This window comes from Rissa tridactyla, chromosome 13, assembly GCF_028500815.1.
Source record: "Rissa tridactyla isolate bRisTri1 chromosome 13, bRisTri1.patW.cur.20221130, whole genome shotgun sequence".
NCBI lineage: Eukaryota > Metazoa > Chordata > Aves > Charadriiformes > Laridae > Rissa > Rissa tridactyla.
In genome coordinates this window covers 3,503,547-3,519,534 of record NC_071478.1, presented here as the reverse complement: position 1 = coordinate 3,519,534, position 15,988 = coordinate 3,503,547, and the positions used below count along the sequence as shown (strand labels likewise).

General features: G+C 37.1%; 1 protein-coding gene across 9 annotated transcripts in view; it reads right to left on the bottom strand.

Annotated features, from left to right (window-relative positions):
• Positions 1-15,988, bottom strand: part of GIT2 (GIT ArfGAP 2) — a 32,595-nt gene that overhangs the window by 9,544 nt on the left and 7,063 nt on the right. For 3 of the 9 annotated variants that reach the window (XM_054218965.1, XM_054218968.1, XM_054218969.1), the window contains exons 7-16: positions 15,226-15,320; positions 14,304-14,349; positions 12,665-12,716; positions 10,538-10,610; positions 10,099-10,196; positions 9,684-9,795; positions 8,682-8,824; positions 7,744-7,893; positions 4,271-4,519; positions 2,777-2,866 (exon numbers count right to left, since the gene is read on the bottom strand). In XM_054218965.1, coding sequence (XP_054074940.1) covers positions 2,777-2,866; positions 4,271-4,519; positions 7,744-7,893; positions 8,682-8,824; positions 9,684-9,795; positions 10,099-10,196; positions 10,538-10,610; positions 12,665-12,716; positions 14,304-14,349; positions 15,226-15,320 — 1,108 coding nt within the window. The remainder of the gene's footprint in view (positions 1-2,776; positions 2,867-4,270; positions 4,520-7,743; positions 7,894-8,681; positions 8,825-9,683; positions 9,796-10,098; positions 10,197-10,537; positions 10,611-12,664; positions 12,717-14,303; positions 14,350-15,225; positions 15,321-15,988) is intronic. The other 6 variants (XM_054218966.1, XM_054218973.1, XM_054218967.1 and 3 more) reach the window with 4 other exon arrangements.

Sequence of the window (15,988 nt, the reverse complement as noted above, 5' to 3'; positions counted from 1 at the left end):
AGGCCAATCTCTGCAGTTCACATGAATTTGCAGTTTGAAACCCCCGAGGCACGCTCCCTTCCTCAGCCAGAGCCCAGGATCACTGCACATCTGCCTACTCTAGTCTTAAAAATTGCAAAGCTCAGCAGAAGTGCCTACTACGGCTCGTCCATTTGCACGCACACCCCATCAGTGCCACTCTACATACAGATCAGCTCCGCATCAGCTCCTGCCTTAGTCACAGACACATAATCGGGTCCTTTGCAATCTCCATGGAAGATCCGGCCTTGGAGCTTTACAGAAACTCTGAAGTCAAGATGAGGGAATCTTGAGTGGTAGGCTGTAAGGGATACCCTTCAATTTGCATCCCTGATCCATACACAGGGAAATAATACTTCTACCTTGAGGACAGCCCAAAAACATGACTAGGAATTGGTTCTCATTGGTTAAGATCCAGGAAGTTCGTTAAGCACTCATCTAATGTTAAAACCAACAACTCTTAACTCTGAAGCACCTGGAGTATGAACACTTTCCATCCATTTTAAAGTTACTCTGCACAGAAGGAAAACACAAGCGTTTTTTGAATGCTCACCTCTCAGGATAGCTAGTAAAGATCAATTGTAAAAGTGACACATATTTTGAAGATATGAAACTATTATATGCAGGGTCTGACCTTTCCTCTCTCCCAGACATACAGAAAACAATACAATTAGTGGCAAAGCTCTACACTATGGTCAGAAATGCAAATGACAACAATGAATTACAAAAATAGGATCTTATGGAATCAGTAATACAGTACAGAATCAGTGTATAATAAAAACAAACAAAACCTCTGCAAGTTTCTAGTACTACACAGTACTGATACCAGCTGCAGCCAAACCTAGATTTGCATTTGACCAAGCAGGATATTCCCTTGTAAGTTTTATCATCTTACAAATCTATTATGTTCTCAACTGATACGTCCAAACACTATACAGTCAAAATAAAATGGGGACACAAGAATTTAAAAAGACGATTCTTTCTCCTGGCAGGAATAGGCCAGAGTATGACCATTCAACATTTAAAACCCACAAACTTGTTTTTTTTCTTAAATTTAGTATTATATAGTAAAAGTTGATTAGAGACTCTGCAATGCTTGCCCAAGAAACAGAATGAGACGGTACTGATTTTCTTATATTAATCACACAGAAAAAGCAGAGAAAAAGAGAATTTTTCTCAAAAGATCTTTTCACAATCAATTAAGTCTTACAAAGAAATACAAATACTTCTCTTTCAAGTTTACTCTTGGAAGTCTTGTTTTAACACAGAAATAAGAAAAGCCTAAATCCTGAACATGTGATACAACAAAATGGGTATAAGCTACTCATTATTTTCTAAGAAATGAGACATAAACATCTAAAAAAACAGCCCAAAGGACCTTGTATCGATATTTGCTTCAAAGTTAAAGAGGTATAGTCAGAGTGAGACCTTGAAATGTAATCAACTCATTCTGATGATGGAGGGCACTTTCTGCAAGCAGTGCAAGCTGGTAGCTCAGGCTGGTCAAACAGCAGCAGAAAAGCTATGGGTTGTTCATCTTCAGCATTCGTTAGTCTGTGACACGTTAAGATGTACCTGCTCAGGGTCCATTACTTCAGTCACAGCCCCTTCACAGCCAAAAATGGATGTTATTCTAGAGCTGCAAATGCAATGTGCTTTTCCTTTCTTTTGAGTATGTAACTTGCAACTAGTTCAAGGATCCCAAATAAAACATAGTCTGAAAAGATGCTGTCGTGGGCAGGCTCATCTATCAAACAGTTTGCCTTGCTAAATGTGTCCTTTTGCAAGGTAGCATTTTATGCTCCCTTCTAGCAAATGAATTTAAGTAAAACTAGATTTAAGTGCCTCACTACAAAAAGAGAACAGTGTTTAAAAAAAAATAATTTAAGAAGCTGGATGAGGCTTCTTCAAATAGCTACTAGGTCACATATGAGGCCATGGCAAAGACAGTGTCTTTGGAATCACATAAGCTTATAGAATGCATTTAATGTTTCTTGGTAACACTGCAGGTTTTTTTCCTAGTCAGTACCGTAGCTAACAAAAATCCTAAGAACAGACTTTTGCAGATCCTGATGGAACACCATTATAAGCTTCCTTTATACACTCTCAGTGTCTTTGATCTTGCCCTGAAAGGAGTTTTGCCAAAAACAATTCCCATGCCCACTCAGTCTTTTGTCTATCAAGGTCAGCAGAAAGCAGGTTAGTTGACACTAAATGTATCAGTGAGCAATACGAACGGATATCTGTTTGGATGCTTCAAGAACTCGCTTCAAACAAACTAATGAATATCTGTAAGATAAACAGTCAATCAGTATCAATTTGGATTGGTGCGAACTGATAGCCCTCAAAGAAAGCAGGCTTTAAAGCTAGGACCCAGTGAGCTTCATACGCCTCATGCAGTGCATTTTAGTCAGCAGGAAGAGTTATATATTGGCTTATGAAATATCAGTGAACTCCTGCCAAATTACTTTCCAAACAGCAACCAACTTGTCTTCTGGCTGTTTTCAGTGTTACGCAGTTGAGCAAGTGATCTGGAGTAACTGTGCACGGTGTTAAATGCTAAAGATTTTAGCCGTTGTGAAGTTAGAGAGAGGCAAGTATCCACAGCATGTGGCAGAAGAAACGGAAAGTGATGAAATACCACTTCGTGCAAGCATGAAGGCTAGTCAGCATAAAAGGGGAGGAGAGAGAGGCATTATGGCTTTTAGGGAGATTGCCACCTCCTCCAGGTAAAAGACCAATTGGGAAGGTACTTAACCCTTCGTGTGCTTTCATCCCTTGACCAGGAAAGCGTGGAGGGGAAGGAAGGTAGAGATGAAGAGGAGGTCACAAACGCACTCCTCCCGATCTAAAAATGGGAAAGAGAAAAACACTCGGGAAAACCAAAAATAAAACACAAATAAATTCTTAAATGAAATAAAGGAACATTCTTAAAACCACGGAGATGACATAAAGCAAGAATGATTTTGAGAATTTGGCTAAGCCTGAGTGGACTTAATTCTTTCAAAATATAATTGACTTCATGTTAATTCTAATATTGATATTCCAGGGGTGCTAAATTCCACCAAGAATAAAATACACTCACCATAACACCAAATTAACTAACTCCACATAAATCAATGCTTCAGAACCTCTACTTCTATTCAAATTTCAATCCAAATGACCAAAGGACTTACACAAAGTAATGTCATGTCTCACAGACATTGCCACATACAAAAGAATTCTGACATTTCTTGCTGCCAGAACTGCCTTTATATCAACTTGCCAATATCACTTAAGATGATCCAGATTTCACAGTTTAAAGTTCTTATTAATTTAATTGAACACAGGGAAAACCCCAGCATACAAATCTCTGCACTGATTCCCTGGCGCGCTCAACCGTCTTCTTTGGAATGTGCATGGAACATTTGCCCTCCCTCATGCCAAGCAAAAAAAACATTAACTTCCAAAAATGTTTTAAAGGGCTTATTTGTTTATCTGGAAGGAAATACAAGATGCTGCTACCAGCAGGGAAACACATTTAAACAAATCCACAGATGTTAAATATGTGCCTAAAAAAATACTGTTCTGTATTTGGGCCCACAGGGCAATAAAAAAAAAAGCCACAAAAAAAAAACTTTAATAAGCACTAGTGTGTGTTGTGTCACTTATCTAAAGTGTGAACACGTCAGTGCAGAATCCTTGTGGCTAATACAGAACTCCCTCTCCGCTATTAGCACATCATACAGGAAAATACTAAACTAGAAGAATCTGTTCAACTAACAGATCTAAACCATCTTCAGCCTCCAGTTCCAAACTCAGAATAAGAAACTGGTGGCCTAGTGAAAAAGTTAGCTTCAATTTTATTTTATTTCCGAAAGGTGCTTCTGAAGTTCTACAAATTGGCACGTGCCTGTATATCTCAAGAAAGAAATCCATGAACTTTACCTACCTTCTTGGAATACTATTTCCCCCCCCCATCCTGGTTTTCAAACAGCCACACATTGATATTTGGCATATATATTGTGGTTAAAAAAAACAGCTGAGCAGAAGCCAAAAGCTCCAGTTTACGTATTCCAGAATTGTTACAGCTTTTACTTTTCAAAACATCAAGCTCCTGCAGACATGTTAATACAGCAAACATTAACAATTCTTACAGTTCAAATTCACTCTGAAGCAGACAGTTGAGCAGCTTTGGTAAACGAGCATAGTTGGAATAGACAGAAAAGCTGAACATAAGAAGAAATGCAGAAGCATCAGCAGTTTTACTTACATGTGGAGGGAAAGGCTGCAGTCTTGTTATGCTTTCTTCTGGGTATGTGACCTCTCCCATGGGGAGGTAGGGTTTCTGACCTGATCCAGTCTCATACATGGACATGGGTCTGCTACCCCGTGCAGATGGTCGCCGCTTTAAAGAAGAATTGTTGGTGGGGTCTGTGTATTCAGAACCAGTTTGGACCTGATATATATTGGTTGTGGCCTGTCTTCTGAGGTTGGTATTTTCACTCTGTAGCGTTTGAAGCTGAAAGAAACGTTTAGCAGTGGGACTTTGTTTTTCTAATAGCAAGCGTCAAAAGCAAGCTGACTATACAATACACGCTTGTCAGCTTTACTAGTAAATCCAGTTACTAGTAGCTGGGATTTGATTTCTTTTTCAAAATTTACTTGACTTGCTTAATGTAAGCATAGAAACATCTATGTTCCAGATCTGCAAGTATTTATGTGCTGATTTTCAGCACTTTTTGCTGGGATACAAGCTAAATTAGATCTTAAAATTGGCTGTTGCAGTTAAAAACCACACAATCTATTTCTTACAGCCTGGCTGTACTGGCACATGAATCATATTAAGATAACGAGGTTGTGAGGGGAAGGACTGCCAACAAAGGTTTTTCAAGCAAAGTGATCCATTTCAGCAGTCAATACAAGAGCTTAAGAGGACCCTAACATAAGGCCTATGAAATTTGAAAATGCCAAAACTGCAGCACAGATGCCAGAGGCAGCGCAAAGAAAACTAAAGCTTGCTCTGCAAAGCAAGAAGAGAGTTTAGCTTATGAAAATTAAGTATCAGCTACTGCTTTCTAAGAAGCCAACAAGAAATAGTTTTAAAGCTTTTTATTATTATGTATTTGATGGACAGTAAAAATGCAACAATTGTGATTATTTTTTTTGTGGAGTTACTCAAAGTTTGCTATATTAACACATCATAAAGAAAAGATGTAAAAAAAAGTCAGTATCAGCAATTCTCTAACAATAACTGAGTATAATATTTCAAACAGCTGATGGCCTTTTAAACAGGAAATTGAATATTTACTACTTGCATTTACTTTGCATCATATGAACCTTCAAGTACATTATCTCTGTCAAAAAAAAAATATTCCTATTTTGCCTAGAGTAATTCCCAGAACTCTAAATCGAATGCGCAGACTTCTATCAAGATAATTTGTGTTTTTTCTCCCCACTTTCTGCATGCTCTGTAGTAAGATGCATCAAGTTTTAAGATTTGAGGATCAGCCAGGAGCCAAAGTTTGATATCAAAGGCAATTAAATAGGTCAACTTTATAGCCTCCTTCTTCCAAACTTCTTCCACATTTTATTAATGTGCTTTTGGTGCAGTTTTAGCCAACAGTTAATATAAACTCAGACCAAACTCTTAACCACCTATAAGCACCTAAAAAAATCCACACGCATGACAAAAATATCTTTTTCCATTAGAATGCCCATTAAAGTAACGTAACTATTTTTATTTTTATTCAGGAAGAATGTACTCTAAAGTGGCATTCATCAGCTGTAGCTTTGCCTCTTCTTTAATTAGCATCTTTTGCTTAGTAATTGCCATGCAAAAGATTAGATACACAGTTGGCTAATAAGGTGATACATAAAGGGGATAGATTTTTTTTTTTTTTAGTTTATGACCTTCTAAGCCCTTGCTTAGAAAATAACACAGAAAAAAAATGATTAAAAAGAGAGACTCCTGAATGACATCTACTGCATTAGAAGTGCTGAAGTAGTATAAATGTAGTGGTGTCCTGCCACAAATAACCCAGCAGAGAATTCCCATATTGTAATGAAGTTCCCAGTAGCTTAGAGCTAAGACAGCTGTTACCCCTTCCTCTCACCCTGCATTCTGCACACGCACAGCTATATCCATTCTTCACCGACCCAGAGCCGCTAAACACTAAGTTAAAGAAGCCCCATAGCTACATACATCATCAGGACATAAAATTAGTGCAACTCATCTTCAAGGTGAGTGAGCCCCGGCTATGCCATCTTTCAAAACAGGTTCAACTGAAGCACAGCAGTGATCTCTCTTCTGCTACACCACATAAATATAGCAAAGTCTCATTCATTCGTAGGCCCTAAAGATTATTTTTTAACCCTAAATAGACTGTATCTGTTTAAAGAAACTCAGTATAAGTAAAAAGGTAATTCAAATGATACAGAGAAATGCTTAAACAGTACAAGCTGTTAAAAGACCAAGGACACATCCTGAGATCTTTTAGGTTCCTCTCAGTATTCACCCTTCCAAGAGATCTGAAAAGCTGAGCACAATTGTAACAGAAGGATAGCAAATTAACAAAGATATTTGAATCTGCTGAATAAGCTTGGCCTCAGATGCTAAGAGCTCAACAGTTCCCACCACTCTCCAAAGCATCAGCCTCTTTGCCCCAACACAACAGGGAACAAGCTCTCAGCACAGGTTCCCCTCTGCAGGAGCACAGATTGAACAACTTTCTCTACAGGGAGAGAGCTTTCTGCAGCACATACTGAAAGTCTTGCAGTATTGTAATTATTTGGAAAGCAGGATTTTTAACACTAGGTGGAAGAATTAATTTAAGGAAGCAGCCAGCCCTTTCTAGGCTAGCATGACAGACAGGATAGTGAACTCAATACAGATATAAACTCTCCTTTACCCCACAAAAATCTCAGTTTACCAGAACACTGGCAAAACATTCAACAAACGTTGATTTGTTCACATAAGGATTAAAAGGTCTGGCTTCCAAACTGGGTCTTTGGAGCTCTAAACTCAGGATTTTAGCAAAAAATGTTCAGTTTTCTGTCTGTATAAGACTATCTATACATAGTAACTCATATTGTAAATGAGATACCTACACTTTATCTTTGTCAAGACAACCCCACACTGAAGGTTTAAAGAAGTAATTGCATTTACCACTATATCCTTTAAGTGCTATTACCCACAGATTCAAACGCAAGCAAATAAATAAATATTGGCCTCCTGGTACACAAGAACTTGATATTGTATTGCCACTTTTCAGATTATTTTCTACTGCCAAACTGCATTAGGATTTTTATTTCCCTTCATTGTAGCTGGGATTATTAATGGAAAAAATACTACATATTTACTGGAAAAGTTGGAAGTACGTTATATAGATATGCGCAGACAGGTAAAATGTGTGCTAGAACTTACTTACTCATTGTTGAAAACTGCTTAACTTGAAGCAGGACAGCAAAAACATACAAGACTTATACAACAGTCTTGTCACTTGGAAAACTTACATCAAAGTGAACTACGCAGATCATCATCACCTCCACAAAAAAGACATTCAAAGCATGTGCTGCACAGGTACACTTATTGTCTCCTATCTGATTCTGAAGCAGCTCCATTTTAAAAATAAATTTTCTCACTATTCTAATATTGGGCTATTGCATCTTCAGTTTCAGCAGTTTTATTCTGGTCAACTTAAAATACGTCAAGAGATGAAGGGGTTACACTATTGTGCCTGTTACCTTTTTCTGCATGATTCTCAGCTCATCGCTCAGGTTGATGTTCACTTTCATTAACTGCTGAATCTTTACCTCAGAAGCCACCAAAGCATTTTTAACTTGCATATATTCTTGGGCTGTCACTGGTCCATCTGATAAGTCTGAATCCAGGCTCTATAAACAGTGAGAGATCAATACTTACACCATTAGGAAACCGATTAAAAAGAAAACAAGACAATGAGATTTTGACAGCTTTTGATGTACTCACTTCAAAGGAAACATGTTTCAAATTAAGTTCAAATTAATGAGATCAATTCATTAAAATAATTTTAGTCCAACATGAAAGAAATTTGATGTCAATCAACTCTTAGCTCCTCTATGCACAAAAACATTTGTCTCAGCCTTTGTGATGCAATACTCCTTCGTAGGGATTTTTTTTTTTTTAAATATGTAATAGAGAACTGGAAAGTCATAAAAGACTGATTACTAAATATCCAGTGTGCATGTTACCAGGGAAAATTAAACTAGAACTACTAGCTTTACTGCCACTTTTTTACCATGCTGCATTATTTCAGGAATGGTTTAAAACACTCAGCCACTATTGGACTGCTGTAAATATTTCTTCAGTAAATGTTTGTGAAATACCATGAAATCACTGATTAAGACTGTTTTGGTAGATCCAATTATTTCATCTGTGCAATTAAATCTATATCTGAACTCCAGACGTGCACAGTGGCGCACATTATTTTCTAGAGGAGCATTTTATTTACAATAAAAATTCCTTACATCACAACACTTAAGTTCATAGACTGAGGCATGATTCTGAAACAAATTTGAAAATGAATTAAATTATTCATTCGCTGGTCATTTATGCATGTTAAATCCCCTCACAAGGGCAAAGAGTCACTGCAGATTACCTTTATGAGTAAAATTTGGTGTGTGTATAAATATTTCAAACCTACCTTCTGTCTGTTTGATTTAGCTGCGTTTGTTTCAAGATCCGTATCTTCATCTGAAGCAACACTGTCATAATCAGGCTGGTCATTATCCTGACTTTCACTACTATGTTGATTGCTGATTGATTTGAGTATCAGTTCCACATTCTCTGTAGATCAACATACACCATTTAAAAATGTACTAGTAAGTTTGGAGAAGAAATGGAAATGCATACTTTAAAGTAATTAAAAAAAATAAATCATTTCTTGTAAGTGTTTAGACAAGTTAAATGGGTGGGAATCATGCTTTAGCAAATTAATAAAATGCACATAAGGAAAAGAACCAAAACAAAACAGACTACGCTGGACAAATGGATGTCAACATTCAAATGAAAAATACAGGCAAAAATTAAAAGTTGGAAAAGATTTTTTTGTATTTTCTCTCCAGTGGGAGAACTAGTGTTCGTATGTTGTTTCATTCCATCATGGCTAGAACTATGTCTCGCTCTGGTTGTTGGCACAGGTATTTGTATTCCTTGATATCTAGCATGCTCAAGAAATACAGAAAGTAAACCTTTTTAGGCAAATGAGCAATAAGCTCAAGAGCATCTAAATTACAGCGAAGTCCTGCATGTATAGAGCAGCCAGGAAAGCCAGTATCTAAAACACAGACATTATCCTAGCAGCCAATCAAAAGAAGTATCACTCTAAAACTGTATGGCAGTATTCTGGAAAGTTTTACTATATTATCACAAAAAAGATGTTCCTGAATTGCACATATGCCACTTGATTTAATTGTATTACAAATACCAACTTTATAGAGACAAATCTCCTGTCCTTGGGCATTATTTTGGTGGCCTAATGCAGGTTGTCAATAGCCTGCTATCCACATGATTTAGTTCTTATCGTTTATAAAAACGGTATAAATCTCTTTCTTCATTCATCTAGTACTCCTAAATGATGCTATGGTATTGATTAAACTGCTGAAGAATTACACATAGAAGAGCCGACAACCAGAAGCATACTCACCTTTTGAACCAGCGAGAGGATTCCCCTGTTGTCTTCGTTTGGCATCACTTAAAATATCTATAACTAGCGTAGCAAATTCATGGGCATTAAATCGAGCCAGTTTCTGTCTTCCCTGAATTACAGAATAATGCAGAAAAAGTAGTACAGCTTGTATTAGATGAACAGCAGAGTTCCCAGGTAAAACTAAGGCTACAGCACCTAAAGTGAGTCGATTGTTCAATTACAGTTATTGCAAAAAGTGTGATTTAAATTATCCAGCTGCATGCCCCAGGGCAGGGAAAATGTGAAACTATTTTAACTGTTTTACAAGTAGATGCAACTATTCTACAGTAATGAAGTACAGTAAAGCAATACTGCTTAGAATACCAGGCCCGTTAAATAAAAATAGTTTTACAGTATTAAGACGACTCCATACCTGATTCCTGGTTGAGGAATATTCAGGATTTACGGGAAGAAAAGGGACCACTGTGGTCTCTGTCACAAGCGTACTATGATTCTGAGTAGCAAGCCAAACTGCTCAGGGAAGAGAAAAAAAAAAAAAAAGAAGAGATAGAATAACCTTCCTGTACTATTTGACAGTGTTTCTTGTCAAAGAATAAAAGACCACAATTTCAAACACAAACACAATCAATTCAAAGGAAGGCTTTTTTCCCCAGAGGGTTCTCTACTTTGCAAAAACACAAGATTTTTTCAATTAACGTCACCTTCAGACAATGCAAGACAAAGAAACTGCCATTATCAATAATTACTGAATACAAAAGTACTTTAAATAGAACATATGCTTGCACTAGCATCTTGTATGTAATGTAACAATTCAAATGTATTTTATACACATTCCAGAAAGCCTCATTCACCTGCATCCGTTTCCCTTCTGTCAACTTCATCATACACATCCATGGCAAGTTCTTCAAATAAGTGGTTGCTCAGCTAAGGGTAGAAGAGAATAATTACAGCTTGAAAATAAATGAAACTTAATAAGACCTCTATAACACAGAAAATACAAGAGCACAACTCTGATCACGCCTGGCTGTTTTTCAGCCTATATAATTGCTTGTTTTTCAGCCTGCATAGTGAAGTAATTCATTAAGCAGACATATACCACCACCTGATTGCCAGATACAGAGACAACACTGTTCTACACCTTTCCTTTACTAGTTAATGGATTTTTTTTTTCCTGTCCTACCTGATCACAAAAGGACCTCGTGTATTTGGGGTGAAGTAGACCTATTGGGGAATTTGGTATCCAAATGTCACTGTAGATGTGGACTTAACTGAACAGTGAAGACTCATAAAATGCTTGCACTTTTCAAACTGTGTTCCTACAGTAGATGGTTCAAGAAAGATAGTTGTGTTACGAAGAAGTGAGCTGTTGGAAGATCAGACATGAAATTAAATGTCACAGGGCTTTGTGGATGTCTCACTTATTGACGTACAGTGCATTAACATTAGAAATGGGTACCAGATTTGCTAACTAACTGACAGTGTAAGCAAGGCTGGTCTTCCTTCCCTGGGATGAGCTGTACTAAAAGGGGTGAAAAACCTAACACTTTTTCTACAGTTCATCTTTGTTTACAGAAAAAACAGACCTGCTTTTTCCAGAGTTTGAGTTCTTTACCAAATACCAACTGCCATCATTCTTGAACCCAGATAAAGCCAGGATGTCTACTTCTGTACTGGGTCTGGCTGGGAGGGAATCAACTTTCTTCATTGGAGCCTATATGATGCTTGCTGTGGATCTGTGGCTAAAACAGTGTTGATTGCACTGGCTTGTTCTGGCTACTGCTGAACAGTGCTTGCCCAACGTCAAAGCATCCCCTTTTTCCCCCGACTCTGACCACCCCACCACCCAGCAGCAAGTAGGCTCAGGGTGGGCAGGAAGCTGGGAGGAGATGCAGCCAGGACAGCTGACGTGAATCCGCCAAAGCAATATTCCATACCATACCATGGCATCTTCAGCAATAAAAACTGGGGTGGAGGAAGAAGTAGTTTGGTTTTGGGCTGCCAAGGTGACTGTTCAGAGACTAGCCGGGCAGCAGTCTGCCTGTGGGAGGCGTTGAGCAATTTTGTTTGCTTCACTTGCTTTTCTTTTCCCTTCACCTATTAAACTGCCTTTATCTCAACCTATGAGTTTTCTTGCTTTTGCTCTTCCTATGCTTTCCCCAATCCTGCTGGGAGGAACTGTTTTGGTGCTGGGCTGCTGGCCAGGGTCAACCCACCACAACTTGCAAAAATACAATGCAAGAATCCATCTCCTTCTAGGTAGTGATGCATTTAAAGTAGTTACTAACAGTACGTTAACAGCAGAAAGCCAGTTCTAAAGTAGTATTCGCATTTGGTTTGTATTAACTGCTACTTGAACTGCTACACACTGGTTTGGTTAGCTGGAATTTTTATGACCACTAGCATTACCTTTAGAGAAAAACTGACATTGTTGAATAGAAGAATATCACCAGGATTGTTCTTTCCCCAACTGCAAATTTTTTATCCTTTGATACCATTTGCTTCAGCTAAAAGCTTTAAGTAGAGGGAAAACATATCCCCACTCTAATTTGTACAAGGATTTGGTCACCAACACTTCAATAAAGAAATCTAGTGAGCTGGCATTAGTAGCAAACAGTAATGCACTATTCTGGCTTTCCAGAAAGTTAAAGGCAAATAGTAACATTTCACATACAGGTTTATACAAAATACATGAGAGCAAGACAAGTAACAAAGTTTACAGTTCTGAACTGGGGAGAAAGGCCTAGTGATATTACCCCAAACAAGACCAACACATATTCATTCTCTGTCAGGGATTTGTCATCATCTCTGCTTCTCCATTTCTGCCTATTTTCATGTTTTTCTCCAGACTTTTAACTTGCTACAGAATTGACATTTATTTCTGCAGAAATTAATGGCAGCTGAAACCAGCTTGAAAGATGAAGTGCCGAGTTTGCCATGTCCAAAGATGTGTCACACAGCACACTGCAAGCTTTACTTACAGACTGAAGCTTCTTCTTCGCTGCTTTTGCAAGTTCTGATAAATCTAGACTGCTATGAAAACACAAAGTGATCATTACATCTACAGCATTTAATAGCTTGTTTAAATACAAATTATACATTTCAATAATTCAATTATTTAAATGTCACTTTTATTTGAAACTCCCTAATCTTTTAGTATTTTTAATGTAGTTTTAACACATTGATCTTACTAATATTGCTAATATACAAATTAGTATATTTTTAAGCTTTTCTAAAGAACAATCTTAAATTTAAAACAAAAGAATCACAAAAATCCTTTGGAATATAAATACCTGCTCAAGAAGCAGTCAAGTTGTAGGGCAACAAAATGCTTTCTGTAAGGAATCTGAACAATACGATCATTCTGACCAAAACTTGAGTCCACATAAAACACACAGGATTTGTTCCACTGGACTTGAGAGGTACCTACTTGGAGGTAGGTGACCACCAGCCTGGCAAATGGCTACAGCAATAGGGCCATGCTTAAAATTATTTTGTACTGATCAGTAAATAATCTCTTCTACTAGTTTCCAGCTTTGAACATGAGGCACAAGATGAAAATTGTGCAGTTCAACAGAATTTATCATAAAAGCCACAGATCAGGAAGCTGACAAAATTTGAGTCCAGATTTATATCACCCAGGGGAAAACTCCCCTGACCTACAAGGATGGAAAGGCTCAAACAAAACCTCTGTATGATTAACTGACATCACAGAGTTTGTGTAGGCAATCACCTAAACAGAAAAAGAAAAAAATAAAAAGAAAAAAAGAGACCAGTGGAGGACATCAGGCAGAGATAAGGCAGTCAGGCTGTACTGCAGGCTCTGCAATCTGAGCAGCACCTCTGAACAAGTAATTTTCTCTGCATGTCAACTTCCTTCTCTGTGTAACGAGGCAAAGGATACTTACTCTGTTCTGCAAAATACTTTGCACTGAAAACACACAGTACTTTATCAAATAGCTAAACACAGCATGTCTAAAAAAAATTACAGATGTTAACACTAAGTGTTTTACCAACTATTACACAGTTTCTCCCTATAATTTTTATTTTATTACAGTTTTCCATATAAATTTTGCAAGCAGTAAGTTTAACAACAGTTTACTCACAGCCGCCTTATTTCCAATTGCATAGCAATAAAAGAAAAATAGGGACTTATGGTTAATACTTGATATGTTTTATACAAATACAATTTCATTGATCATAACCAAAAATTAGAAGCACTTGGATCAAAGCATAAATATTTTCAGAGAAAAAAGCAGCTTTCTTGCAAGTATTACTTTCAAAATGCTGTATCAGGAAATTAACTCAATTGGTCCTTACATTATTTACAAAATCTGTTTCCCAGGAATCCCCATGTGTGTTCCCTTAATGTAATTATCTCACCTTCCCCCTGCATTTTAACAAATACCATCAACTTCTATAATTTTCTGATTTTGTTTAAACGCCAATATTTTTTCTAGGGGAAAAAAAGCTTCCAAGATCAATAGAGGCATACGTTAAAAAGTTAGAATGACAACAAGCTTAAAAATTGTTTCAGAAAGGAAAAGAAACTTTATTATTATTATTATTAGGATTTTTTATTTTGATGTTTTCAGACATGCCATGGAATCAGCAACTTACCTGTCTGCCATCTGAGGTATAACAAAGTGCTGTCCATTTTTGTGCTCTAGAGTTGAAAACAAATTGCACTTTAATAGGTTGTTACTGGACTGTAGTTTTTAATGTTGTCAGAATATACAGCTGGTATTCAGTTTTACTAAAAGACACGGTAATGAGAAACCCAAGATGATATGCAACAGGCAAACATAGAATAATTTACCTTGCATGTAATTACTCAATTTCCAATTACAGGAAGATAGCAAGTCTTAAAAGAAGGTTCCTACCACAATTTCCCACTGTTATCAAAGATTCTAATTAAGGCTTATCAACTGTATTAAAATTCCACTTAAAAAAAAAAAGTTCTAACATAGGTGCTTTTACGGCACCTAATGGCTAAAAATTTTTAAGTGTGCTTGTGTTCAAAAGGTACAAGCTTAATTGAATACTCCCCTGCTTTTGCATTTCAATGAGAAGAAACTACTCACAAGAGTTCTACAATATCTCCTGCAGACTACTCAACATTCACAAAATTCATATTTTCGCTGCAATTCACTTGAAGTTAAACAGTATTCATCTGATTTTTTATGTAGGTTTCTCCACTTTCAGGGCTATTCTATTTATAGAACGGAACATATATTTGTGGAAAAACAGAAAGGAACTTAATTTTTAATTTAGGTATACTTAAAATCCTGCAGTTTTATCTGAATTTTAAATGCATTATCACTAATCTTACATCTTACGTTTTCTTTAGTTCTTCCTGTATAATTTATATGTTAGAATATTTGAAATGCAGGTAAGAAGAGTAGTAACACTGACACAAACATTATATACCATAGTTTGAACTGTTCTGTAATTCACACTAAAAGATCTTGGGAGTGTAGGTTTGGGGTTTTTTTGTTGTTTTTTGGGGGTTTTTTGGTGTTTGTTTTTTTTTTTTACTTACCTGGTTTCCTGCCACAGAGATAGAAAGCTAACCTGTCTGTGAGTTCATACTGAATTTCCACCAGGCGCTCTGCCAGTTCATGATGCCCACCTTGTCTGGTTTACACATACAAAAGATATACGAGTTATTCATTTTGAGACATACAGAAAAATAGTCAGAGAAACAAATTTAGTACAAGCCACTGTTCAACACTGCACATGTTTGAGTGTATCAACACAGCACAGATTCACAGCGGGACGTTCAACAGCACGTTCCAGCGGGCAAAAAAACTATAAACTTTTATGAACTTCCCAAAACAAGTAATTGAAAACTCTGAAAACTGATTTGCCTACTATCTGATTTGCTGTAGAAAAACCCCAGATTACATAGGCTATTTTGAATATGTTTTTTACAATTTTCAAGACAGTTCCTGAGCTCATGCAGCAAACTTGCCCAACTTCACATTTGATTAATAGCACTGAGAAAGAGAAGTATTCCGGCATATTGTATTCTGCAACCAAATGAACTTATTCAGTCTTCAGACTCCATATATAGCCTCAATTCAAAAGCAATCACAGCAATGAGGATGTTTTTATCTACACAAATGTGCAGCTTCTGGTTATCAGCAATGTCCAATTTTGCATGTAAACCCAAAAAATCCTCAATGCTGTGCTACAAATCTTGCAGTGCCTCATTACTGCCCAACTGATCAGCAGAGATATTCATGTTTCATTTTCTTGACATGAGTGTTTCTTGGGAAGCCTAGAGCCTCTCTAAAGGTGGG